We start from the raw sequence: 25,521 nt of genomic DNA on the forward strand, positions 1-25,521 counted from the left end.
TTTCTGTATCTGAACATTTTTATGGTTTCCAAAAAAAAAAAAATGAGTACAGTAAAAATAAAAATTTCCTCCAAAAATGCTGCAGTACTGATAAACTGGACGGTTAAACTGAAGAATACTCAGGCAGGGATTGGCCGATCACAGTGACATTGGCCAATCCCTGCTCTTCTCTCTTGGCCAGTGGAAGAGTCGGGAAGAAGCTGCATTTACGATGAAACAACAGGAAAGGGAGGAAAATAAAGGGGAGCGGGAACATGAAAATACAACTATGAAGAACACTGAATCTCTGTTGTGAATTCTAAAACCATCACTAACTTTTTACACCTTAAGAGTGACAAGACATACTCAAGGGTAATAAAATTACTTTTTTCTCTTATTCACATGAAGTTAAATCTAAATCCCTTTGAGTTAACATTAGACTGAAGTGGCCATGTCCCTTTTAGAGCAGACCTCCTCCTAAAAATAAGGCATCTGTAGTGCTATCAACTGAAACAACTGCAACAGGAGGGTCACACATGCATTCAGCGATCACAAACACAGAGCTAAGAACGTGGCTGCCATACAGCTGAATTATAAACACTTGTATGACGGCTGGGGGATTCTCTGTCTGTAACCTCAGGCAAAAAACAAGAACAGGACAATATTTAAAAAGAGTTGCAGAGATGGCAGCACAAAGATCATGAAATAACTACGAGGCAAGCCACTGTGTCGCTGCATGTGTGTGTGAAAGGAGCCAAGGAGCAGCGGTAAACAGTGATATGTTCTGAAGGCTGTTTTAGAGGTGGAGGAAGGCAGGAGAGGGGATTCAACAGCAGAAGGGTGGAGGAAGGGAGACTAGTGTGGACCATGATCAGCCATTTATGTGAAGGTAAGCCCAGCCTCGTTGTAGACCTTGAAGACCTTCTCGATGGCGTTCACATAGGCAGCTGTCCGCAGGTCCAGACCGAGGTTGTACTTGCTCGCTGTGCGCATGATTTGCTACAAAAGAAGATGATGACACAGGTTATACATGCTACACCACCAAGTTCAACATTTCAATGGATGCAGTTTCCTGGTTTAACCTGGTCAGTCAGATATTTAACGTTTAAATAGTGAAAAGTAAAAGGACGTCTTTCAGGACAATATAAAAACTTTAACTATCCTCTTCTCTTCTCAGTCCCTTCCCATCTCCTCCATCAAGAGACTGCATCTCTTGCTTAGGGGTCTAAATGGGTCCACATCAGGGCTGAAACCGGGTTAGATTTATCTCAAAGGTTAACATTTATCAGATGTCCACATCATAGCAAGCTGCTGTTTTGTTTTTATGTTTTGTGGTTTGTTTGCTTTTTTAAAAACAGGAACTGGCTGGCATATATTTGGTTGAGAAAAACTAAATCTACTGTGTTTACACATCCAGCAAAGGAGTGTTCAAAGTCTTTTCAGTGAGTTTATGCTAGATCGGTAACAGCAGTTCCAACAGTTTAGCCTTGACAGTAACAGTTGAAAAAGTTGAACTAATAACAGAGACCAGGTCGATAGACTGCATGTAATAGTTCCTTAAGATTCTGTCACTGCAGGAGTCAGAACAGGCTAGAGTAAGTTGAAGGAAATATAGGAAAGAGTTTATACAGTGTTCAAACTAGTACCTTCATAGAAAGGACTACAAAGCAAATGAGTTTAGACTTTATCCCATCAAAGTCTAATAAAAAAGAACGAATATCAAATCAACGTTTAGCACATACTGTTATAAAATTTTGTTCCTGGAGGATCATCTGAACGTCGGCACTTTCCTTCCTAACATTGTTACCTCACAGTATAAAGTTCTGAGATGACTGTAAAATAAATAAAAGTGTCATCTCACTGGTTATGAAACATGGACTGGAGCACCATAACCACATTTACACCTGCCTCTCCATCACTTTGTTTAGTGCATGCTTTCCGTCTCACATACCTACAAGCCCATTTAAAAAAAATAAAATAAACTAAAAATTTAAAAAAGACCACCACTTAATCCCCTTTGCATACTCTTTGGACTGTGGGAAGAAAATAAAGCAGACGGAGAAAACTCAGAGCCACAACGAGAACAAAAAATCCACACAGACAGAAAGCTCCTCGTTTGAACCCCCAACATTTCTTCTGTGAATCGACACACAAACTGCTGCACCACCATCCCATCCTGGAGCTCCATTTCAGAAAGCAGGAAATGTGAGAGCTGTGGTTTAAGCACTGATGTCCAATTGACCATAAAACAAGCCAACCATAATTATGTTGTGTGTGTTGTTAAACAGGACTTAATGACACCTAACAGGATGTGCCTGCTTACAAGTGGAAGCATTGTGCCTGATATTTTGTCAACCTGAACCAGTTTTTCAAGGTGCAATTACGGTGATAAGAAGTTGTTTGAGAACCACACTTCTGACCTTTCCTGCATGATCACTTACCCGAGCAGATCTCTCCATAGTGTAGGCCAATCCAGAGTGAACAATGTCCTTCTCTGAGGCACCCTGTAAAGGACGATTATGTGTTAACCCCACATCAGGCTGGGCGGGACACAATAGTAAAATAGTTCTTGGATTATTAATCAGTTGACAAAGAATAAACATTAGCTGGCCTGATCGCGATTATTGATTAGAATCAGTTTCATATGGAAGGAAATTCATCACACTGGTACGTGTGGTACTTTTACAACATTTAAACAAGAAATGCATGTGTATGACAGCAGCTGTTACTTACAGCAACCCTGGCCTGGAAGTCAGCAGTAGGTACGATGGGAATGGGTCCTCCCTGCTTGCCAAACTTCCTCTCTAAACTTTCCTGAACAGACACTAAAGGAGAAAACAGTAAAACAAAAATACAAATTAATCACAAATATTACAAATAGCAGTGATAACATGTCTGATTCATTGAGTGTATCATATAATTGGCTGTATGAGAGTGCCAATCAGAAAGTACATGAAGAAAGCAAAAGAGCGACACCAGAAGATAGGTGACCACAGAGTCAGTTGATTTTAAAAAAGGTAAGAAATTTAAGCATTTCTTCTCTAAATTCTTGCTGGCTACACGGTTTCACTCATTTTCTGTTTCTTTTGTTCTTTTTTTTTTGTTGCCCAACACCAGCAAAAGATACTGCTTGTCAAATCTTTAAAGAAGCTTATCTATGAGAGCCGTCAGAACGTTGTTACTCAGAACATTGTAAGTTGTTACTGTTGGGGGAAAGCAGCCTACCCTGGAACCACAAGAAATCAAATCGAGGACAAACTACATCTTAACCACGATGTAAAGGTGTTGTGTTTGTATTTCCTAGCGGAAAGATTTTGATTCAAGATATAAAAAAAAAAAAAAAGGTACACAGGATGATTGTAAAGCATTTGAAGAAATTTTTCAGTCTATAAAACCTATTTACTACTCCAGAGAGGAATAAAAACTATAGAGATCTAATTCTGATGCTGTCTCTCCATCTGAATAAAAGGTTTTGGGTCACACGCACGCACACACACAAAAAAACTTGTACGAGTGATTTATTACATTTGTTTGTGTTTTATCATTATTTTTCATTCCGATTTGCAACACGTCTCTAATGTAATGAATAAAAGCTGTCAGACAATATAAATACAATCTGTGTCCAGACAAAAGCATGAACTGCAGGTTTGTACTCACTGAGAAGGTGGTAGTTTGAGTCCCTCTCATATTTGAAGGTTAGTCTTCCATAGCTGACATGGTTGAGATTCTTGAGCCACTCGAAATAAGATACCGTCACACCGCCAGCATTCAAGTACATGTCCTGCAAGTAGAAACAGTCTTCACTTCTCTGTATGGATAAGTGCACAGATGAAAAGGTCCTCTGTATGGAAAATATGACTTTTAAAAATCTGATTATATATGTTATAGGAGAAATTATTTAACAAGCACATATCGAAACTGTATTTTAAAGCAAGAACTAGAAACAACACTTAGTAATACATTCCATCATATTTCTAGTTAGAATTTATATTTCCAAATGCATGTTTTCAGTCCCAGTCCATTTGAACATGAGGAAAATATTTTAATTTACAAAGAGTTTAACCCTCAGCAAATTAATGTGTTTTATCGAAACTGTACGAGTGTGCTTTGATTAACTGTATTTGATGGATAGATGCTGGAAACACAAGAAAGTTACCCAATAAACTGTTATTGGTTCTGCTTTGTTTCTTGTGATCTGAGCTCAGAAGGATGGGACTTCATGTCTTATTAACCAAGTCCCAACCAATTCAAATCTCAGACAAAAACATAATTACAAGAATATGTTTAAATAATAAAATAATATGCTATACTAATCTAGATTTGGCCTTTTGTATAAATTTGAAGATTTAATTTGCTGTGCTTTGCCCCTTTTTTCTAGAAAAATGTTTTTTGAGGATGTGAACTGCTGAATGAGCAGAGCAGATTGTTTTTCCTGTTTATTTTTGCTTTTAGACTGTTTATTTCTTGTTACTGTTAAAAAAAATAAATGAAATGAAAAGATCAGCATGAAAATAAAATGAAATCGATGCTTTTATTCTGTGAACAAAACCTTGTTTAACCTGTCATGCTTAAATCTATTCTACAGTTCAGCTTAATTAAGTCTGAATGTGTATGAATGTGCAATGTGTGCACATGTATTGTCATTCAGGGAATCAAAACACACAAAAAATAATTCACTTTAAACAAACCATAAAACTAGCTTGTATTTCTCTGTGTGTTTGGTGGTGTGTGTGCTTACAGGAATAACCATGACGTTGTTTTCCAGGAAGATTTTATCAGCACCTGGGGTGGTGGGACCATTGGCACCCTCAGCAATGATCTGACAAAAATAAAGACATATACTTAACCACTACCTGAACTGTTCAACCTTAATCATTTTAATCAAACTGACAGTTTAAAATCACAGCAGCTTTTGTAATCAGACAAAGAGTTTACCTTGGCCTTGATCTTCGGAGCATTGTTAAGTGTGAGCTGCTTTTCTCCAGCTGCAGGAATCAGGATGTGGCAGTCCGCTTCCAAAATGTTCCCCTCATAGGGTTTGGCTCCTGGGAAACCCACGATGGTGCCATGTTGCTGTAGAGATCGATGTTTCAGTGGAGAATGAATAAGTACAATTTCAAAAAGAATAATAATTAAGAAACAACAGAAATGAGGGGAAGGCAGCAGTGCTGATACCAGTTTATAATCCTCCAGCTGTTTGGGGTCGATACCATCTGGGTTGTAGATGGCTCCATCAATCTCTCCAATGCCCACACACTTGGCCCCAAACCTGTGCAGGTACCTCATTGAGTGGAGACCCACATTACCAAAGCCCTGTGAAAGTCACAGCACATAGTTACAAATAATTATTCCCCTTCTCAATCAACAAACAAAATGATGTTCATTTTTATAAGCTACATACTCTGCTGCCACCATGTGGCCAGATGGGGTTAAGAAGAAAAAAAAATCATCAAATCATTATTTCATTTGACTATAAATGAGTGACAGCAGTACAGTATATATGAGATTTGAAATTTCTCTATGCATTCATCTGCACACACTACAAAACAGAACAAAAATGTGAATATATATTACTAAAACCAGATGCAGCAAGGAAAAGAAAGATAATTAAACACTAATAACCAAGATTCTGTATATCCAACTCCAGAAATTGGGATGTAGAAAGAAGATGACATTGTGTATATAAGTTATAGATAGACCCCAAAGCACAAGTCTCATAGTTTTAAAGCAACAATAAAGTTAATATCGCTAATATCGTTGCTGATATCGCCTTTTGGCCACTAACAGAGCTGCTGGATAAAGACAAGAAGAGAGACAACTTTACAAATGATTTAAAAAAAAAAGAAAAGAAAAAAAAAAAAAGAAAAAGCGAGTAAATATATACCCCTGCTTTCATCTTAATACCACACTAAAGATCTGCTCTGTCCTTTCTCACTAATAAATCTCTAAGAAAATGTAATCTCAGCGCAGCACAGAGTAATCCCCAAACACAGACACGGATTAGTTTTTTGAACAGCCACACCATGAATCAGCTGTCGTCACAGCTTCTTCACCTCCTCACCCTATCATCCCTCACTTTAAACCCACTCAGCAGTAATCATCAACCTTCAAAATCTTTGTTTCTTTACAGTCACTGAATCTGAATTGTCTGCCACTTTACAAATCTCAGTGAAGCCAGGACATTAAACTTCAAACATAATCTCAAGCAAATACAAGAAGATCCTCAAAAAAAAACAAAAAAAAAAAACTGAAATCTGCAAGTCTTGCAGCTAGCTTCACAGAGATGGTTAACTAAATGAAATGGATGTAAACACACAGAGCTATTGATCAAGAATATCAGACTGCACTGCTGTCAAGAAGAGGGGAAATTACAGAAAGTATTCTAAGAAAACAGCAGACACCACTGCCGAGGGCTTTCCTGCTTAGTTTGCGTCAGTGACACGTGAGGAGCTGCCATGTGACTACTGGAAATGAAACTGCTAAGCAAAATGCTGCTCTTTGACTTTTTATCTCTGCAGGTACACTTCTGCTTTCACACGGTTACAGTTAAAATCAGCACAGCTTTAAAGAAAAGACAAGTTCCTTTTAATCAACACTGCAAATGATTCCAATACTTGGATGCATTTCATTGATGAGTTTTCATGCTTGATTCTAAAACATATTAGTTTAAACTCAAACTGTTTTTCACAAAACCAGCTGGAACTTGAGCAGCAGAGCAGCCCAGTTTCTTTAACTGGTTCCTCTCGATGAATCATCCTTTTCCATAAACAAAGAAGGGAAAACTTGAGCTCGCTGCTGCCTGTGCGGTATGAGGAGATCAGGCAAAAACAGATGGCACAGCTCTGATTGAGGCACAGCTTTAAAACCCCTCATCATGACTTCAAATGAAAACTTAAGTCCTGTGACTATCAGGGAGAAAACAGCCGCACAAGAGTCTGCATCACTGAAATCATTCTTCTTTGTTTCTCTTATCAAAGTGTACATGTATCTGTGTACCTGGATAACAAAGGTCTTGTCCTGGAAGCCAGGAGTGAGGCCCAGCATGCTCATGTAAGAAGCCTCATTAATGAAGTTCTCAATGCCATGGAAAACTCCACGACCAGTGGCTGAGATACGCCCGTGGATTCCTCCTTGACTGATGGGCTTTCCTGTCACACATGCATGTGCGTTGATGTCCTGTAAGGAGAAAAAAAAGAAAAAAGAAATCAGACCACAGCTTAAAACACTACTATGTACACAGCATCTTTGCACACAGATTATTGAAACCTCAGTTGGGCAGTGTTGGAAGAGAAACCGACAAACACAAAAACTTCCAGCATTATAACGAATAATGTAAACCAAAGAAACCAAGATTTTTTTTAATGAATCAGGTATCTGGTATGTGCCACATACAACCTTATTTAATCAGTAGGTAGGCTAGACCATTACAAGAATTAGCAATAATTTATGCTTAAACATTCATATCATAAACATTCATATCATAACATTCGTATCATAAACATTTAAAATATTGTTAGTTTTTTACCTTGTAGTATTAAAAAAAAAAAAACAAAAAAAAAAAAAAAACCTAACAATATTTTAAATGTTTATGATTCAAAACACTTGCCTAGATTCAACTATATAATTCCACAAATTTAGACAAACTCTTTAAAGCTGGCACTACCAAAAATGAGAAACCATGCATGAGTAATTTTTTCACTGCAAAGTTCAGACAAAGCCATCCAGTAGGCCAAATGTTTTGCCAAGCCAGAGCCACAGTCTCCAGTGACCATGTCATAAAATGTCATGTGTGGCCCAGGTACCATGACACGTACTACACGTACTACCCAAGCTCCTCTTCCCTCAGATACCCAGAGTAGGAATTTGTGACCTACTCCATGGGGGTATCTGGAGCAGAGGTCACATGACTGTGTGAGGCAAGAGGAGACCAGAGAGAAGAGTGGAACAGGACCAACACAGTTCCCTTTCAGTCGATTCACTCGGTACAACACGTAAGTATGGGATATCACGCCCTCGCGTGTCCTGGCTGAAGAAACCTTTAATCACGCCTTTAAGGCAGATGACGTGTGATGACATGCGCACGGCCCCGCCTGCACATATAGCCGCTGTCATCACAGTCATCCCTCAGTTCTTACGCTCTTCACCTCGCTGAGAACACCTCTGCTGAGTTGGGCTAGCTAGCTGCTGCTAGTTAGCTCCATTGTCTGCCGACTTGAACTTAGCTTAACTGCCCCTGTTGGTGTTAGCTTCCACCGCGCAGTTGGTGTGTAGGCTGCCCGCGGAGCGCTAATTTCAAGTTTTCCCGTGCAGCGTTTTGCTTTGTGTTTTGGAATGGACTCCAAACCGAAGCGAGCAAAGCAGAAATCTTTTGTTCGCCCCTGTCCTCAGGGATGCGGTTTCTCTTTGCACGACAGCGACCAGCACGATGCCTGCCCTGTCTGCCTGGGGATCGTCCATGCTAGGAGAGCGTTGACGGAGCCCGAAGCCTGTGCGTTTTGTCGCCAGCTCCGGCGCTCGACCCTGGAAAGACGGGTGACGTTTGTGGAAAAAGTGCTGGGACGCTCGGCTGTCGCACGGCATGACCCTCTCCTTTCCGAGTCTGGAGCCCCGGCTTCGTCCGAGTCCGAAGACGAGGATTTTCCGGTCGATGTCCCCGCAATTAGCTGGGCTGACCACATGGAATATGTTGACGGGTTAGCCGATGATGAGCCGGAACCATGCAGGAGCGCTGACGGGCTTCAGCCTGGGTTGAAGCCCGCCAGCGCTCCCCAGGACGATGATGTCGTGCTGGACATCGGCCTGGACATCCATGGTTTGTCGGAGGATGAGCAGGAGAGCTCATTGTCGGCCCAATGTACCGCCGCTGCTGCGCCGGTCGGCCACGATGACACCTCTCTTTTCTCCCTGTTTCGCCGTGCTGCTGAGAAGCTGCAGGTGGACTGGCCCTCTCCTCCGCCAGCTCAGAAGCCGTCGCGGTTCGCAGGGTTTTTCCTCCCACCGGAGCCCGCAATGGCCAAAAACTGCCTTCCCATGTTCCCAGACTTTCTCTGCGAGCTAACAGCATCATGGGACAAACCTCTGTCTACCCGCGTCACGGTGCCCGGCTATGGACAGTACATGGAATTGGACGGTGCTGAGGGGGCTGGCTTAGCTAACCCACCCCCTATGGAGCCATCTCTGGCTGCTTATCTGGCCCCGTCCCATAACCATGGTGTCGGCGGCCCCGCAACTCTGCCATCCAAGCACTGCAGATTCTCTGCTTCGCAGCTGGAGAAGATTTATAGAGCTCAGGCCGGCACTGCTCGTGCCATGAGCTCTGTCACCATGCTCCAGACGTACCAGGCACTGTGCCTGACGGAGCTCGGATCGCTGGTTCCTGATGACAGCCCGCTGGCACCTCTTCTTAACGAGGTCAGAGTCGCCACAGATTACATCCTCCGTGCGTCTCGCTGTGCAGCGCTCTCCCTGGGCAGAGGGATGGCTTCGACAGTAGTGGCGCAGAGGCACCTGTGGCTGACCCTCTCTGATGTCCCGGATAGGGACAGAGCTGTATATCTGGACGCACCAGTGTCTGTGGCTGGGTTATTCGGACATTCACTTGAAGCCATTCAGGCTAGATTCGATCTGAGGAAGAAGCAGACGGAAGCTCTGCGCGACATCATCCCCAGACGTCAGCCCAAGCCCAAGCCCGCAGCTAGCTCTCACAGGCCCGCCGCTCCTCTGCCGACTGGCAAGAGACCGGCGCCCACTGCTGAAGTGGGTGTGCCGCCAGCAAGAGCACATCCTCCGGCCCGAGCTCCACGCCAGTCGGCCTGGGGCAAAGGCCCACCCTCGGGCCCCCGGCGGGACCCGACGCCCAGGAGGAAGAAGCCTCAGCCCTCCTAGCTGTGGTTTCGAGTGGAGAGGGGGTCCAGCAGCAGGGAGACGCTGTTTTTACCCCTCTGTTGCCGCACAAGAGGTGCCGCTTAAGTTCTGTTCAGGTTGTCAGCCCCAGAAGGCGCTGCACTTTCCTAACACTGTCTCCCAAGCACAAAACCCCTGCACACAAAATGCCTCAGGTAACTCCCTGTTCAGGTGTGTTAAATGTTCAGGTGACCACATCGAGTGTTCCCGCTGTTTTTCATTGTTGTGCCCCAGAAAAGGTGCCTCCAACAAAATGTATAAATGTACATGTTTCCATGTTACAATCAATAAAGAGTGTTGTTTATTCTCAAACAATCACAAATGCTCAGCCTGCAGGCAGAATGAGCCAGGTCAGGCAGGTGATGCAGTCCCCTGCAGACACACTGGGGGGCGACAACGCCCCGCCGACAGTGCTGCAGGTCAGCCGGCTGGCTGCTCACTTCCCTCAGTGGCGCGCTTGCGCCCCCTCTCCGTGGGTGCTGCGAACCGTTGCCATGGGTTACCGGTTGCAGTTCCGGGTCAAGCCGCCCCGTTTCCAAAGAGTCGTAAACACGACTGTCAACACCGAGGCGGCCATGATACTCAGAGAGGAAATAAAGGCGCTATTGCAGAAAAGGGCAATACAAGTGGTCCCCGCTTCGGAGACAGACAAAGGTTGGTACAGCCGTTATTTTGTTGTTCCGAAAAAAGGGGGAGGGCTTCGTCCCATCCTCGACCTGCGAGTCTTGAACACGTACCTACGAACGTACAGGTTCAAGATGCTAACACTCAGACAGCTCTTGAATGCGGTCGGCCCGGGAGATTGGTTTGCAACAATCGATCTAACAGATGCTTATTTTCATGTGGCTATACACCCGAAACACAGGCAATTTCTGAGGTTTGCATTCGAGGGCGTAGCCTACGAATACCTAGTGCTGCCGTTCGGGCTGTCGCTCGCTCCTCGCACCTTTACGAAATGTGCCGAGGCAGCGCTAGCGCCCCTCAGAGAGAGAGGAATCCGCATCTTAGCCTACCTAGACGATTGGGCTCTCGTAGCTTGCTCCAGAGAGCAGGCGGAGACACAGCTGTCGCTGGTTCTGTCACACATTCAGACACTGGGATTCTCTGTGAACTTTCAAAAGAGCTCACTAATCCCGAGTCAGCAGATTACTTTTCCCGGTTTGGAAATATGCTCGCTTTCCAGCCGCGCACGTTTGTCGGAGCACAGAGTGGCCGCGTTTCATCGCTGCCTTGCTCAGTTTCAGCTGGGACGCAGACTGCGTTTCCAGACGATATTAAGCTTGTTGGGCATGATGGCATCTATGATCGCCGTAGTGCCACTTGGACTGTTAAAAATGAGAGCGTTTCAACGCTGGACTCTCTCTCACCGTTTGTGTGCATCGCTTCACCTCCGGAGGAGGCTGACGGTAACCGCGTCTTGCATGCTAGCTCTCCGTCCTTGGAGGGAGCCCAGGCTGCTGCATCAGGGCTCTCGGATTGGGAGGGTGTTGTTTCGCAAGGTGGTGTCCACAGATGCTTCCCTAAGAGGGTGGGGAGCGCTGTGCAAGGGTGCATCAGTGAGAGGGACCTGGTCCGCAGCCCAGCGCCAGCTGCACATCAACCACTTAGAGCTGTTAGCAGTGTTCTTAGCTCTAAAGCATTTTCGTCCAGTCCTGGAGGGCCAGCATGTCTTAGTCAGGACGGACAATTCAACAGTGGTGTCTTACATAAACAGGCAGGGAGGAACACGCTCTCTTCCCCTGTTGAACCTGTCTCGCTCTCTGCTGTTATGGTGCAGTGTTCATTTTCTGTCTCTAAGAGCCACCCATGTCCCGGGCCACCTGAACCTGGGGCCGGACCTTCTCTCCAGGGGGGGTCCTCTGGTGAGAGAATGGAGGTTACACCCTTTAATAGTGGCTCAGATTTGGGACCTATTTGGCAAGGCGCAAATAGATCTTTTTGCTTCCAGGGTAAATACTCACTGCCCCCTGTTCTTCTCCATAATAGACCACGATGCACCCTTGGGCTTGGACGCACTAGTGCACCAATGGCCAGACGTGCTCCTGTATGCATTTCCCCCAGTGGAAATGATATCTCCAGTTCTAGAGAGAGTGCGTCGGCATTCCCTCTCTCTGATTCTAGTGGCCCCTTGGTGGCCCACAAGGTCGTGGTATGCAGAGATAATCAGCCTGCTAGCAGCGAGTCCTTGGCAGCTTCCTCTCCGCAGGGATCTCCTCTCTCAGGCGGGAGGAGAAGTGTTTCATCCGCGCCCAGATCTGTGGCGTCTTCATGCTTACCTGCTGAGAGGTTAAACTTGATTGCTAAGGGTTTGCCACCTAGTGTGATAGCGACAATTCAGAGTGCTAGGGCCTCATCTACTAGAGGCTTGTACGCTTACAAATGGCGAGCCTTCGAGCAATGGTGCCAGGACCGCCACACTCTCCCATTTCAGTGCTCTATTGTGGATGTTTTGACATTCCTGCAGGAGCTGCTGGATAAGGGCCTTTCATTTTCGAAAATTAAGGTTTATTTGGCAGCTATATCTGCTTGTCATATTGGCTTTGACGGGGTGACACTAGGTGCGCATCCCCTCGCCATACGTTTTCTGAAAGGAGTTCGCCGGCTGAGGCCCGTGCTTAAGTCCAGTGTCCCTGCTTGGGACTTGTCTTTGGTGCTGGAGGCCCTTTGTAGCCCCCCATTTGAACCCATTGAGTCTGTGGATATGAAATTTCTTTCATATAAGACTGCATTACTTCTCGCTTTGGCTTCGGCAAAGCGAGTGGGTGACCTTCATGCGCTCTCTGTGCATCCCTCCTGCACACAGTTCTCTTCTGATGGCCACAAGGTCGTATTGCGTCCAAATGCTGCCTATTTTCCCAAGATCATGCCTGCATCTTATAGCTCAATGGAGTTTGAGTTGCTGAGTTTTTGCTCCCCTCCTTTTGCATCTGAGGAGCAGAGGAGGATGCATTCTCTTTGTCCAGTGCGTGTGCTACGCACCTACATTGAGCGCACTCAGAATGTGCGTTTATGTGACCAGCTGTTTGTCTGCTTCGCTAATCCAAATAGGGGTAGAGCTCTGTGGAAACAGAGGCTGTCCCACTGGATTATAGAAGCTATCTCACTGGCATACGGCACCAGTGGTCTTGCTTTGCCCCACGGGATGAGAGCTCATTCCACCAGGGGGATGGCAACCTCATGGGCTCTTTTTAAAGGGGTGCCTGTAGCTGATATTTGTGCGGCAGCTAGTTGGGCATCACCGCACACTTTTGTGCGGTTTTATCGGTTGGACGTTACAGCCCCTTCGGTGGCTCATGCTGTCCTTTCTGCTGGGTCTACCACTCACTAAGGATGTGGTGGTCCGATTCCGGTTCGGTGGCTGCTCTGTGGGGCATGTATATATGTCCCATACTTATGTGTTGTACCGAGTGAATCGACTGAAAGGGAACGAATAGTTATGTCTATAACTTCTGTTCCCTGAAGGAGAGGAACGAGGTACAACACAAGGTGGCCCCACTGAGCAGTTTGGCTCGGTGAAGAGCGGCTATCGAACTGAGGGATGACTGTGATGACAGCGGCTATATGTGCAGGCGGGGCCGTGCGCGTGTCATCACACGTCATCTGCCTTAAAGGCGTGATTAAAGGTTTCTTCAGCCAGGACACGCGAAGGCGTGATATCCCATACTTATGTGTTGTACCTCGTTCCTCTCCTTCAGGGAACAGAAGTTATAGACATAACTATTCGTTTTTAAATCATTGATATTCACACATGAATGAGCCAGAAGTGGTGACTGCTGGATATTGACCTTAACTGGAACATAGCACCCATCTCATGAATATGAGCCAAAAAAAATGACTACAACACAACCAGCAAGCCAATTTGGTAACGCTGGCATTACAACCTTTGTAGGGAATCTCCCAGTGTGAACTGGATCTATTTGTTTATAAACTAAACACTGATTACATTTAATTATCAGCATTCATTCTTGCACATCCTTTCTTAATTTATGAACATGCATAGTGTGCATCTGTATTATGTACCTGGCTATATTGTTTCATGTTTTTGCACTTCTCTCAGATCCTGATCTCAATGACACAAACTGTTTTAAGAGTTTAATAATAACAACAACAACAACAACAATAATTTAAAGTAGAAATATGTCTGTTACATGGTTTAAATCCTCAAGTTCTCAGTGTTTCAGGAACACCACTGTGTTCATCAATGTTGCTTGTCTCTTACCAACCAAGTATTAATAGGAATAAATAAATGTCAAGAATAGACTGAGATATTACTTCTTGTGTTTGGTTTTCGGATGTCTGAGGTTATCCTTGAAAGGCATGGATACAAGAGTGTGCACCTAGGAGTGCTCTTGTGGTCAAAATGGCTTGCCATGTTGTGGTTAGTTGTAGATGTTTGCTGTGTGCCATAGTTGTGAGCTTTTTGTTTATTTGTTCACTTTCTTTGTTTTGTTTGTCGATTTAAAAATGAAAATAAATCTTATTTTAAAAAAAGAAAATAGACTGAGATGTGTACTATTAAGCAAGATTAATGGGATAGCAAGAAATGTCAGTTTTCTGTGTCATAAAAGTGTTTTGTTTGTTTTTTTTAACTTGGCAAATCCCTATGGTGACTCATGTGCAGCACATAACCTGGTTTGCAGCAGGCTGTGCTCAAACTTTTGGCTGAAAGCACCATGTTTTTTTCTAATTCTTTTATTTAAAATTTTTTTCCAGTGCAATAATTGTTGGAGGAATACATTTTATATGTGCGAGTTGTATCTCACTGCTGCCAAGTCTCTTCCACAGCTGAAATATTTCAGCTATTCTTGACACAGATTAGAAAATTGATCAGGCCATCACCAAGAATGCCTTCTCAATTATCAAAGTTCGTTCTACTTACTTATAATAAGTGCCATTCACGAAAAGGCATATAATGTGTGAAATGCTCCTTTTCATGTGAGCATGCACAGAAGTGAGAAGCCCAGTTTATGTTATTAACTAATAACAGCAGTTATTAACTTGTCTATCATCTGTGGGGGGGTTTTGATCCAGCTAATGCGCAGAGAGCCTGACTGTGTTGAACCGCCTTTGCAGTACAGCCCTCAGGATTATGCAATCAACACTGTTAATAATTTGAAAGGGATTATATTTTTTTAACTTTGAAACAATAAGGTGTTGTAAGCAGAGAGAGGGTAAAAGATATGAGTAATATTATGGTCTTTTCTTTCTGCTAATAAGTAAAATATCAGTCAACAGAGTTCTCTGACAATTATAGTTTTTAGATCAAACCAGTTGTAAACAACACATGATCGCATGTGAAACAATAAACATGGGTAAACATTTTCCATGTTTAATCAAATAAGCCTTGTTTGACAGACTGAGATAGCGCAATGATTAGCTGATAACATGAACAGAGGCCTCAGTCTGAAAAGCTCCTTTTAAGACATGAGGAATGCCTCTGTGGTCAGCTGGAAAGGGCGAGGCAGGAAACCACTGTTCATGGTTTATGCATGACTCACTCCTTGTTTTTTTAATTTAGCCCATTTTAAAATTTGTGCCGAAACTGCAGCCAAGTCAGACAGACTGGCTATGCCGTCTACAAAATAATATATCCATTAAGTCTGAGAACTTACAGTATGTGCAATAGTGTTCGCATACGTGTCGGCAATCCAGGACATTTCCCTCTCGCCTGTGCTCATGTCAGGAGCAGGGACATCGATGCCAGGTCCTGTTGAGCAAAGACAGGAAGGAAAGGAAAGGGAGAGAGAGAGAGGTGAAGAGAGTTTAAAAAAGAAAAAAGAAAAAGAGTATAATATCGCAAACTCTGAGCACCAGGCTTCATGTCCTTGTGTGACATAACCATGTGCCTCAAAGGGCCTCAAGATGTGAAAACAGCAGCAAGCATGCAGACAGAAAATAACTGAATCTGTCCACAGACAGACAGACAGACAGACAAGTGCTGTGGGCAGATGGTGGGTACCTTTTTACCTCCAAGCTCCACAAGCAGCAACTATTGTTGACTACTGGTATATAACAGACAGCATCATATCCCTCAGTAGTAAAGTAAACACATTATGAACATTTTAAATGCATCCAGGTAAGGGTGAATAAACAGGTGGTATAGGGGCCATTAACCCATGGAACCAGTGAACAAGTTTTCTGTGATTTTGCTCAACATACTAAACACATCTATGCCAGCTTCCTGAAGAAAGTAAATGAAATTACCATTTTATTCTCTGTGAGGTTGAGTTAAAAAAATAAATTATTCTGCCAAATGACCAAGTAGTGACAAATATGCATACGTGTTCCCTTGTTTTGACCCTTTTTTAAAAAAAAAAAATCTTAGGTTCTTTAATGTGATCTTAAAAGGCTGATTTTGTCAAAAAGTTGTCCATCAGCTAAACTGGAACGACCTGTGCCAAACAAGAACAATTATGTACCCTCAAGAAACTAACCCAGTATTTTTTCCCCATATACTGTAATTAAGCAGAACATTTTATGTCAATTTGTACTTCCAAACTAAATTAGTTACTTTGCAGATTCTGATTAATAATACATAACCAAAGTTATCATTTACTATTAAAGTATACCTGGCAATATACCCAGCAGTATGTGAAGTTTATGAGCCCAAAAATTAGCCTCAACTTTGCCACCTACTGCCAAGCTTAGTATTTAAAGTATAAATCTAGAAAAAAAAAAATCAATAAGACGGATTTTGAAATATATTAGTTTTACTTTTGTGACTTTTGATACTTTAGCACCCAAGTTCCAATTTTTAAAATGCCAACTTTTACTCTGTAGGTTATCCCTATGTACTTTAACTTAAGAAAAATATCAGTGTACCTGCATCTTGTCCTGACTACATACTGTAAATATGCATTAGCTAATTTTTTATGATTTTTTGGTTTCTCCACCTTTATAAATATCAGAACTGAGTTTCCTTAACCATTATTAGTCGTCTACCCTTTTACTTGACACAGACACACTCTGAAGGACCCCAACCTGAATAAACACCATTAGAAGACTGGAAATGTTTACCTTCATGGGTGCAGGTATTTACCTCTCACTTCTAAAGCCCATTAAACAGTTAAAACAACCACCACACACTAGAAACTCACCAATGAAGCCCTTCTTGGCCAGCTCAATCGTGAATCTCCTGGTAATCTTCTCCAGCTCATTGTCCTGCAACAAAGTGTGGTTACATTACTTCCAGAAAACTAAACAGTTCATATAAACAAATTCCTATCAGATGTTAAGAAAGATGTGTAAGGCATCTGCGAGGTTTTGTGAGGGTTTTCTCTTCAGTTGACTTAGATGAACAGTTGATGACCTTTAAATAAATGACAGTGCCCTATAATTAAGCAATCAAAGACAACAACAACAAAAAAAGAAAAGAAAAAGGCTTGTCTCCTTTACCACCTCAAGTTTATTGAGTGATTGATCTCTTATGTTGTTGTTGTTACGAGGGTTTTATTAATTATGTGAGAATAGGCTTGCAATCAGAAGGCTTACAGAGTAATTCTTAGTATTGATCTTGACTCCAGCTTTGGCTCCCCCAAATGGCACATCTGGAAGATAATAATACAGCTTTATAACCAGAAGAACATGCATACATTACTTTGCAAATACACATGAAGATATACAAGATAGAAGCAGGAAAAAAGAAAGCTATTCTCTGGCATTTCCACATAAGTACCAACCTCCTGTACAGTATTAATATGTGTGCAGAGTTCAGGGATGACCTTCTGTAGACTTTGTGGAAGGCTAAGACTTTAATGCTTACCAACAACAGCACATTTGTAGGTCATCAGAGAGGCCAGGGCTTTCACCTCATCCACAGACACATCTGTACTGTAACGGATACCTGAGGGAAACACACACAGAGGGAACAATTTGTAACAGGGCCTGTATAGAAAAGCTGAAAATAGTTTTCCATGCACAAAATGTAACCTTCCCCATATTTTCTATGTTTTTATTAGCTCATTAATCAGTTCAAGTGTGTTATATATTGATAGAAGACTGTAACCTGTATAAGTCCTTGACTTCAGTCAAACAACCAGCTTTCCTTACAAAGGTTTTTCACTGAACTGCCCTTCAAGTATCTGTCTCCCAGCCATAATAATAAATTCTCTGAATTCTCTAAATACTAAGGGAAGGCACTTCAGTGTTTCCTTGATTATTTCCTTTAGCAGAGGATACATTGGACCTTTTTTTTCCCCAAAGAAAGGGAGATCATGCCAGCTTCATAGTAAAAAACAAAAAAAACAAACAAACAAACAAACACACAAACAAACAAACAAACAAAAAGTCCCAACACATAATTAACATGTTAGTTAAGATTGAATTTGCCACTGCATGGCATGACTTGCTGTTTTGAGGCTTCAGTGGTAGGCTATTAAAGGCAGGGATGAAATTACTCTGCTGCAATAAAATATACTTCTTATCAAGCTGTTGCCTATGTGAAGACTGTAAAACAGTTAACAAGTAAGATTATGAGCTACATTAAAATCACAAGTGAATTTAGGGGTTACCATTTTCCATTAGTTATATTGCCAGCTTTTATAACCATCTTTAATTAGAGACTTCACAAAATTAGAAGTGGACTGGATCACCTCTCAAGCATGAAGTGATAATGAGTGGACATGGACAGTATGGGCAACTAATCTCAATGTGATACCCATTTTATTTCACTTTATAGGGCATCCATTCCCCGTCTAAAACCACAGCCTTGGTGGGCATGAAGTCATATTGCTCACTGGTATTTTATTTTACTTTTTTTTTTTTTTTTTTACATGACCTCGATGAAACAACACGATAACAACAAGTTGGTGAAGGTATTTATAATGCACTTTTTATATTCCATTATCAGGACATTGCACTTTCACCACAGCAGCATCAGACCAATAACATCCACTGTCATATCATGAAGCAGCCAGAGTATTCTTGGTCTTAAAGTGTCTCCCCTGTCTGTAGAGGTTAGCAACAGCAAAAGAAAATGAATAACAGAAGGACTGTGAAAAACCAGACTAATAATGACTACAGAAGACCACATGAATGGGTCAAAGATCGCCAAGTGTGTACGGCAGTCAGGGCAACATTAAAGGGTGGGTGGAGACCAAATGAACCAATCGTAGCCCGCCATTGTGCCCCCAGCCCTTCAGCTGGAGTCATACCTTCCTGTTTTCTGGCGTTTACTAGCGTCACCGCAGCAACATGTGCAGCATTACATGAGATCATATAGCATGTCACGCTACCCCCGTCTCATTGGCACAGTGTGTGTGCGCACACGAGTTAGATGGCAATACCAAAAATAGTGCAGGGTCCAGGGTTAGCTTACACACACAGACCCAAGGACGAAGCACACAAAGAGGAGACGGCAGCATGTTTTGTGTGTGCATATCTAGCTATGCTTGTTCAACTGAATATTGAAAACTACAGCACAAGTAAAAGCCCCTCCTACTATGGAATCATCTTACACAGAGGCCCTCCAGCACAGACAAACACCACCAAAGCAGTTTTAGCCAGAGTCAAAAGGGAACTCACTAGCATTTTAATATTTCTCTTAACCAGGCTTGTTCATTTTTGCTTAACAGATGTTCTAAAATGTCAGGAAAATGCATACATTTCTGCCATATAAAGGCACCATATTCTCATTTTCTTTAGAGTGCATTTGTTACATACATAACAAATCCCACCAAATAATCATTAGGAAGCAGGAAACATCCTCCACTTCACTTGATTACGGAATTTTATCCGTACATACTAGTATTTTCATTACTGCAGTTAGAGCTTCTGCTTTCTTTGCTGTTCTGGCAATACTGCATTAAACTATAGTGAATGGAAAAAGGAGGTACTAAAAACATTTAAAAACAAAGCTCTGTGTTTCAGAGCATTGCCCCTGCTCCTATTTTCCATTCATCCAAAGATCAGCTGAATTACCACAGCCAGCAAAGGACAATTGTATGTTTACTGATCAAATTTAAAAAAGGAGGGGAAAAAAAGCCTGACTACCAAACCATCCCCCATTCAACCATCTTTTCCCCACCCAACCAACAGAGACCCACAGCAACAAGTACCAAAACAGACTGTAAACACATTCCTCTAAAATGGGTGGGCAGATTTTTGAGTTTTCTCTCAAAGTTAAACTTCCTTCAGCACTCAAACTAATGGCTCTCTCTTGTCCAAACAAAAGTGCCAATTATCTAACATTAATTTTTTTTTTAATGTTATTTTTAGACTGCAAAATTCTTTGCCATAAATATATTTAAATAGTACTATAACCTGTACATTGGAATTCTTTTTTAAAGCCAGGTTGTTTTCTATCTCAAACTGGGGAGAAACTGCACATGTTTACATCATTAGTTCCCATACAGTGGAGATAAAGAGTTGGTGTTTCTTGATTAAATAAATGCATTTCCATGTTACTTTATTTGTTGGCCACTTGACTGTATTGTAACTAAGAAAACTACTATTTATGGTGTTAAAAGCTCGGCTAATTATTTTTCAATTTTTCCTCAAGAAATATTAACAGACTTGAAATGATAAGGGACACACTTATTAACTTTCAGTCCTTCAAACATCAAGACACTGAATAGACCCATTTAAAGGAATTTGGACAGCTGTAAGCAGATATTTTTATCAAGGTGTAATTCACAAGTCTGTTAGTGTTTGAAGTGTAAATTTGTCAGAGAAAGCCTCTGATTAGGAACGGAGGACTGTGACACCGTTTTGTGTTGTTAAATGTGCATTTTAATGAAACTGGTTCTACTTAATGTCTACAAGTTTTTATGCAGTATCAGATGTCCTCTGTATCTCCATTTTTTCACAATGTTGCACAGTTCACATGTGACAACAGTGACATGAAATAACCTACAAATGTATTCCACTTCTGCACAAAAACGGAGAACAATGGGAATCATTATGCAGACTATACAAAATTTCAGTAGCCTTCTTCAGTTTTGCATGCACATTCACACAGACAACACTTCTTGCATTCACATATCCAGTTAAAGGCAGCGTGGTCCAGCCTGGCAGCTGTCAGTCTATGTGGCTCTCAAAAGGGGGAAGATGAGCACAACATGCACACTCAGACAGCCTTTGCACTTTGTAGTTTGATCTGAATACAGCAAAAGCTTCATACACTACATCAATGATTAAGCCATTGAAAGATAACAACTTCAAACCATATTCAGACCATTATCCATGGGACTGTCATGAAGGACCAATGCTTCAAGCTATTTCAAATCTGTAACAACTGCATATGACGGCTAAACCAATATAAGATCATAAACTGGGCCTGATAAGAAGATAATTAAATATGTGTTTTATACTGAAGTTAATTAAACCCCACTTAAAAAACAGACAGGTGGGTTTCCCTTGTTAAAAACCCAGAACCAACCCAGTGGTAGGCCTTTAATAGCGTACCACTAAAAAGTGGGGAGAGAGAGAGATGGGTAGATACACAGTAAAGGGCCTTGGGGCTGCTCAGCCACTGAGCTAAACCCACTGGGTGTAGTGTCGATATGCTGGGTGTAGAAATCACTCTTCTTCTCTTGAAAGTGAAACTAGGTGGTTGTTGCTTTGTGGTCATCAAAGTGCCAAATATGCATTTTAAAAACTCAGCAGTAATGCCACTTCCCAAACTCAGTTACTCCAAATTCCACAACTTTTGCTGTGAGCAACTTCATGTATTAACTGTTCTTTTTCTGTATACATCTGCCAACCAAAAGAAAAATGCAGCTAACCAAGTTACAGCTCAGCTGTAGGGGGCTGTTGCCATTAAACGTTTATAAGCTGTCACTACCATGTACCTCTTGTCAGTGGTACATGGAGACTTTCTTATATGCCTGAAAGGTGTAGTTGAATAGAAATAAATTGTTCCTACATAAAACTGCTCACAATAAGATCTGTATATTTTATTTTGATTAGTCATGTCATATTTGGGAAGAGATATTGCCGTTTTCATTTATTTATTTATTTTTTCTTTTAAATGGGACAGTTTGATCGACAGGCAAATGCCATTTATTTCCACTCTTCGATTTTATGATACCTACAAAACTGGGTAACACACCAAATAAAGAAAAACCAAAAAAAAAAAATACATCTGATTTTGTGTCAGTTACACATTTTTTATTACTACTATTGCAACTACACAAAAAGTAATGAATGAGATTTAAATTTACTATATTACTAAATATCAAAGGGTGTAACTGAGTAATTAGAGTAGTTAAACAAGTAGTCGCAAGTAGCAAATAGTTAAACAGATTGGTTTCTTGTGTAGTGCAAACTGCAATCAGCTAATGTGTAGGTGTTAATTATGTGGTTGGTTCTGTGGCTGCAAAAGTGCCTTACTGCAACAGTATATAATGAGAGATTAACGATATCTCAGATGGATGAATAAAGTTTGTCTTACACAAAATTAAATACAAGTTGGCCTTGACCACAAAAGACTAGAGCTAGATCAAAAGATGAATAAATATATTTACACACATTCATGTGTACGCCTTTGTGGTGAACTGTGCCCTGTTACTGTAACTATTAGCTATTAGTCCAGCATGATCATGGCTTTAGATTTTCAGGAATAATGCTACTGTGAAGGGCAGTTCATGCAAGACTGTTCTGATTTGTCTTTGGATCGGGGAGATGCTCGTGATGCTGGACAAGCTTATTGATTTTGAACGTCCCTATATTGCTTCTGAGTGCTGGTTACTGCCTGGACAGGCAGTAGTGCTATAAATTTATAAATGGGTTATATTACCGTTAAGTGGTTTGTCGGGTGGGTGGTGGTGTGGGTGCCACACTGACTCATCTAGGCAGATAGTTTACCAAACTTTTTTTTTTTTTTTAACCAATTCTTTTGTACAGGGCTCAGTGGCAACATGCAATGACCATGTCTTGAACAGAAATAGGTCTCCCCTACGATGGGGCTGCGTTCACTACATTAAGCAGCTGCCGTGGAAAGGTTTCACAATGTCATTACCAGGCTAGTGTCTCTCCACACCACTGAAAGTTGCCCTTTGTCTGGTCAGCAAATGAAATGCATGTCTTCTTTCTTCAGAGAATTCCTCTTCTCTATAACACCCTCCCCCATCTGTCACACTGACAAATAGGATGCCTAGAAACACAGCCACCCCCTCCTAAATTTTAATGCCTCATCTTTTGTTATATACATTGAAACCTTCTGTTCACAGTTTACCCAGGGTGAGTCGCAGCAGTAGCCGATTGAGGCTTCTGGTTTTGAACCTTGAACTATATACTCCAGAGCAAATGCAATAGTATACCATGTTTTTGCAGTAGTTTTGGGAGGATCTTAATGTAGACTTGTGCATTTGTCTTGTTTTCCTGTGTTTTGTGCTGCACATGTGGAGATGTCAGCATAAAATTATGTATGACACCTGATGCCAGTAGGTCTGTTTTCTCCATAACATTTAGAGTGAGACTGTGCTTTAACTCTTGATCAAACCACAGGCTGACAAACTTAGTATGCATGCATAACCACCTTTTTTTTAAGACTGGACAAAGTATGGGTAACTGCTAGTTTGCAAGCTAACCAACTAGAGCAGATACAGGTGAGGAAGACAGTCACTGCTGTTGTGACACATAATAAACAAACATAGGAAACATGATGCTAATTTAGCAGTAAAACGTCCAAGGTTCAATTACTGGAGCAATTCGTGTTTTTAGTTTATTTTATGCTTTTTCAAAGCAAGCTAGCATTGCTGCTAAATAGTGCTAAAAAGCTGGCTAAAGCTAGCTGTCAAACGGGTTGGTGGAGGTGGTTTGGCTCAGTTCTTACCCCCTTTGCACGGTGTCCTGTGCTGGCTGTGTTGGGCGCGGTAGCCCTCCACCACCTCCCACTCTCCGTTATCCCTCTTGATGGGGAAAGACACGCTCAGGACGTGATTACAGGGCTTGATGATGCGTAGGATGCCCCGCACACGGTTCCGCTTCTGCTCTGGGCTCTCCCTAGTCTTCAGATCCTCCACCAGCTTGTCCTCTACGATAGCGGCCCCGCGGTCGAAGAAGCCCTCGACCATCCTGAAGAAGTTAGGGTCGTCGGGCTGGTTTGCTGCGTCGGCATAGCGACGGACCCTCATCAGGGAAGAGGACGCCGGGAGAGCGGAATCCACGCACCCCGAGGCCAGGGCACTACCCGCAGAGCGGCTCAGCAGCTCCCCGAAATACCGATACATGACTGAAACTAGCTAACCGTGTGAACAAACTAAAGAAAAGGGAACTAAACAACAACAAGGACAATGGGGGTGACGACAGGAAAAGGGGTTAGAATGAGAGACACAAAAGCTCTTCACCGTGTCCCGTCCTCTGGCCGAGTGGGGAATGGCATGTCGTGTCAGTTTGCTTTAAAAGGCAGCGCGAGCCGACCACAGCAACTGAGGCTCTCCCAGACGCACGCGGAAGAGGAGGGCCTACATGGGTACGCGCAATTGCCAAACCGTTAAGAGTGCGCGCTCCCGGGTTTGAACCGTTGTTTTATATTTCCAGTGAAAAGAAAAGGTCCGGGCACAAATAACCGGCACGAGCCTCCTCTTTCTCTCTTGAGTAATCAGGCATATAGATCGGTGCAAATTTATATCTAATATAAAACATAAACTGTTTTTCATCAGGATAATGTCATATTCAGTGCTGTCAGAAACTATTCTGCCGCTGCTTAATTTCTTTCTTGAAGTTAAAGACAGTGTTTATGATTCAGCAATAAGAAAGAGAGTGGGGAGAGTTAGCATCCATGGGAGAATTCCAATGAGAAAGCCACCATTGACCAAAATAAACACAATCTGTCAAATGCCAGACGAGGGATTCTGGGGATCTTGATGATCCCCAGAACGATAGGGAAAATGTTCTGTCAAATGTCGAGAAAAAAGTTAAACTTTTTTGGAAGGTTTCAAGGGCAGCATTTCATGAAAGAACATATAGGCTGTCAACCATGGTGGTGGTAGTGTAATGGTGTGGGGCTGCTTTGTTGCTTTATGAGCTGGAAAACTTGCTGTTAATGGAACCATGAATTCTGCCCTTTCCTAGAAGGAGAATGTCCAGTCTGAAGCTCAAGTGCATTTGGGTTGTAACTGGTTATCTCAATCACTTTATTGTAGTTCTTGCTACTAAGGATGGCACAAGCAGTTATTAGGTGTACAGGGTAATTAGTTTTTCCACACAGAGCCAGCTAGGTTTGGGTGGCTTTTTTGCTTCACAAATGAAATCATCCTATAAAAACAGCGTTTGTATTTACACTGTTTATCTTTGTCTATTTTTTAATGATGTGAAACATGTAAGTGTGACAAATATGCAAAAACCTGAGAAATCAGGAAGACCTACCAACACCTACACACTTTTGCTCCTCTTCTCTTCCTCTTTTTAAAATTTCCATCTATCTAAGGATCTCAACATTTCCTCCTCCTTTTCCTAGTTCAATAACACTGTATTCTTCTCAGTTATCATCAAAACGTCTTGTGTGACATTTCAAGTGCTCTAGTGTAGAGCCTCCAAGCAGCTGCTTAGTTTGCTTATGCCTCAGGTCGGTGCTGGATAAACCATAGAAAGAAAACCAAATGTTGTATGAAACTACAGCAGCTGAGCGTGTGTTTTAAGGAGCGGCACTGACTCTTCCATCCTGGTTTCTTCTGATTGGTAAAAGGCATCTACTTC

At 42.2% G+C, this 25,521-nt stretch overlaps 1 protein-coding gene across 1 annotated transcript; it reads right to left on the reverse strand.

Annotated features, from left to right (window-relative positions):
* On the reverse strand, positions 1-24,284 carry glud1b (glutamate dehydrogenase 1b). The gene is made up of 13 exons (XM_084937400.1): positions 23,657-24,284; positions 17,645-17,725; positions 17,374-17,429; positions 16,980-17,043; positions 15,495-15,589; positions 6,976-7,155; positions 5,155-5,292; positions 4,915-5,052; positions 4,718-4,798; positions 3,637-3,760; positions 2,713-2,804; positions 2,421-2,483; positions 1-978 (listed from the first exon to the last, which is right to left on the reverse strand). Exons 1-13 carry the CDS (start codon positions 24,051-24,053, stop codon positions 859-861), a joined length of 1,629 nt encoding a protein of 542 aa, XP_084793526.1. The 5' UTR covers positions 24,054-24,284; the 3' UTR covers positions 1-858.
* Positions 24,285-25,521: the final 1,237 nt, after the last annotated feature.

This window comes from Perissodus microlepis, chromosome 8, assembly GCF_051167445.1.
Source record: "Perissodus microlepis isolate ML-2025 ecotype Zambia chromosome 8, ASM5116744v1, whole genome shotgun sequence".
In the NCBI taxonomy this organism is placed as follows: domain Eukaryota; kingdom Metazoa; phylum Chordata; class Actinopteri; order Cichliformes; family Cichlidae; genus Perissodus; species Perissodus microlepis.

Excerpts from the sequence above, each read along its gene's own strand:
- glud1b (XM_084937400.1), bottom strand. The coding sequence starts at position 24,053 with ATGTATCGGTATTTCGGGGAGCTGCTGAGCCGCTCTGCGGGTAGTGCC. Across the intron at positions 15,590-16,979 it reads GGCCAAGAAGGGCTTCATTG|GACCTGGCATCGATGTCCCT; the intron begins GTGAGTTTCTAG and ends TTTGCTCAACAG. Across the intron at positions 979-2,420 it reads CTATGGAGAGATCTGCTCGG|CAAATCATGCGCACAGCGAG; the intron begins GTAAGTGATCAT and ends CTTCTTTTGTAG.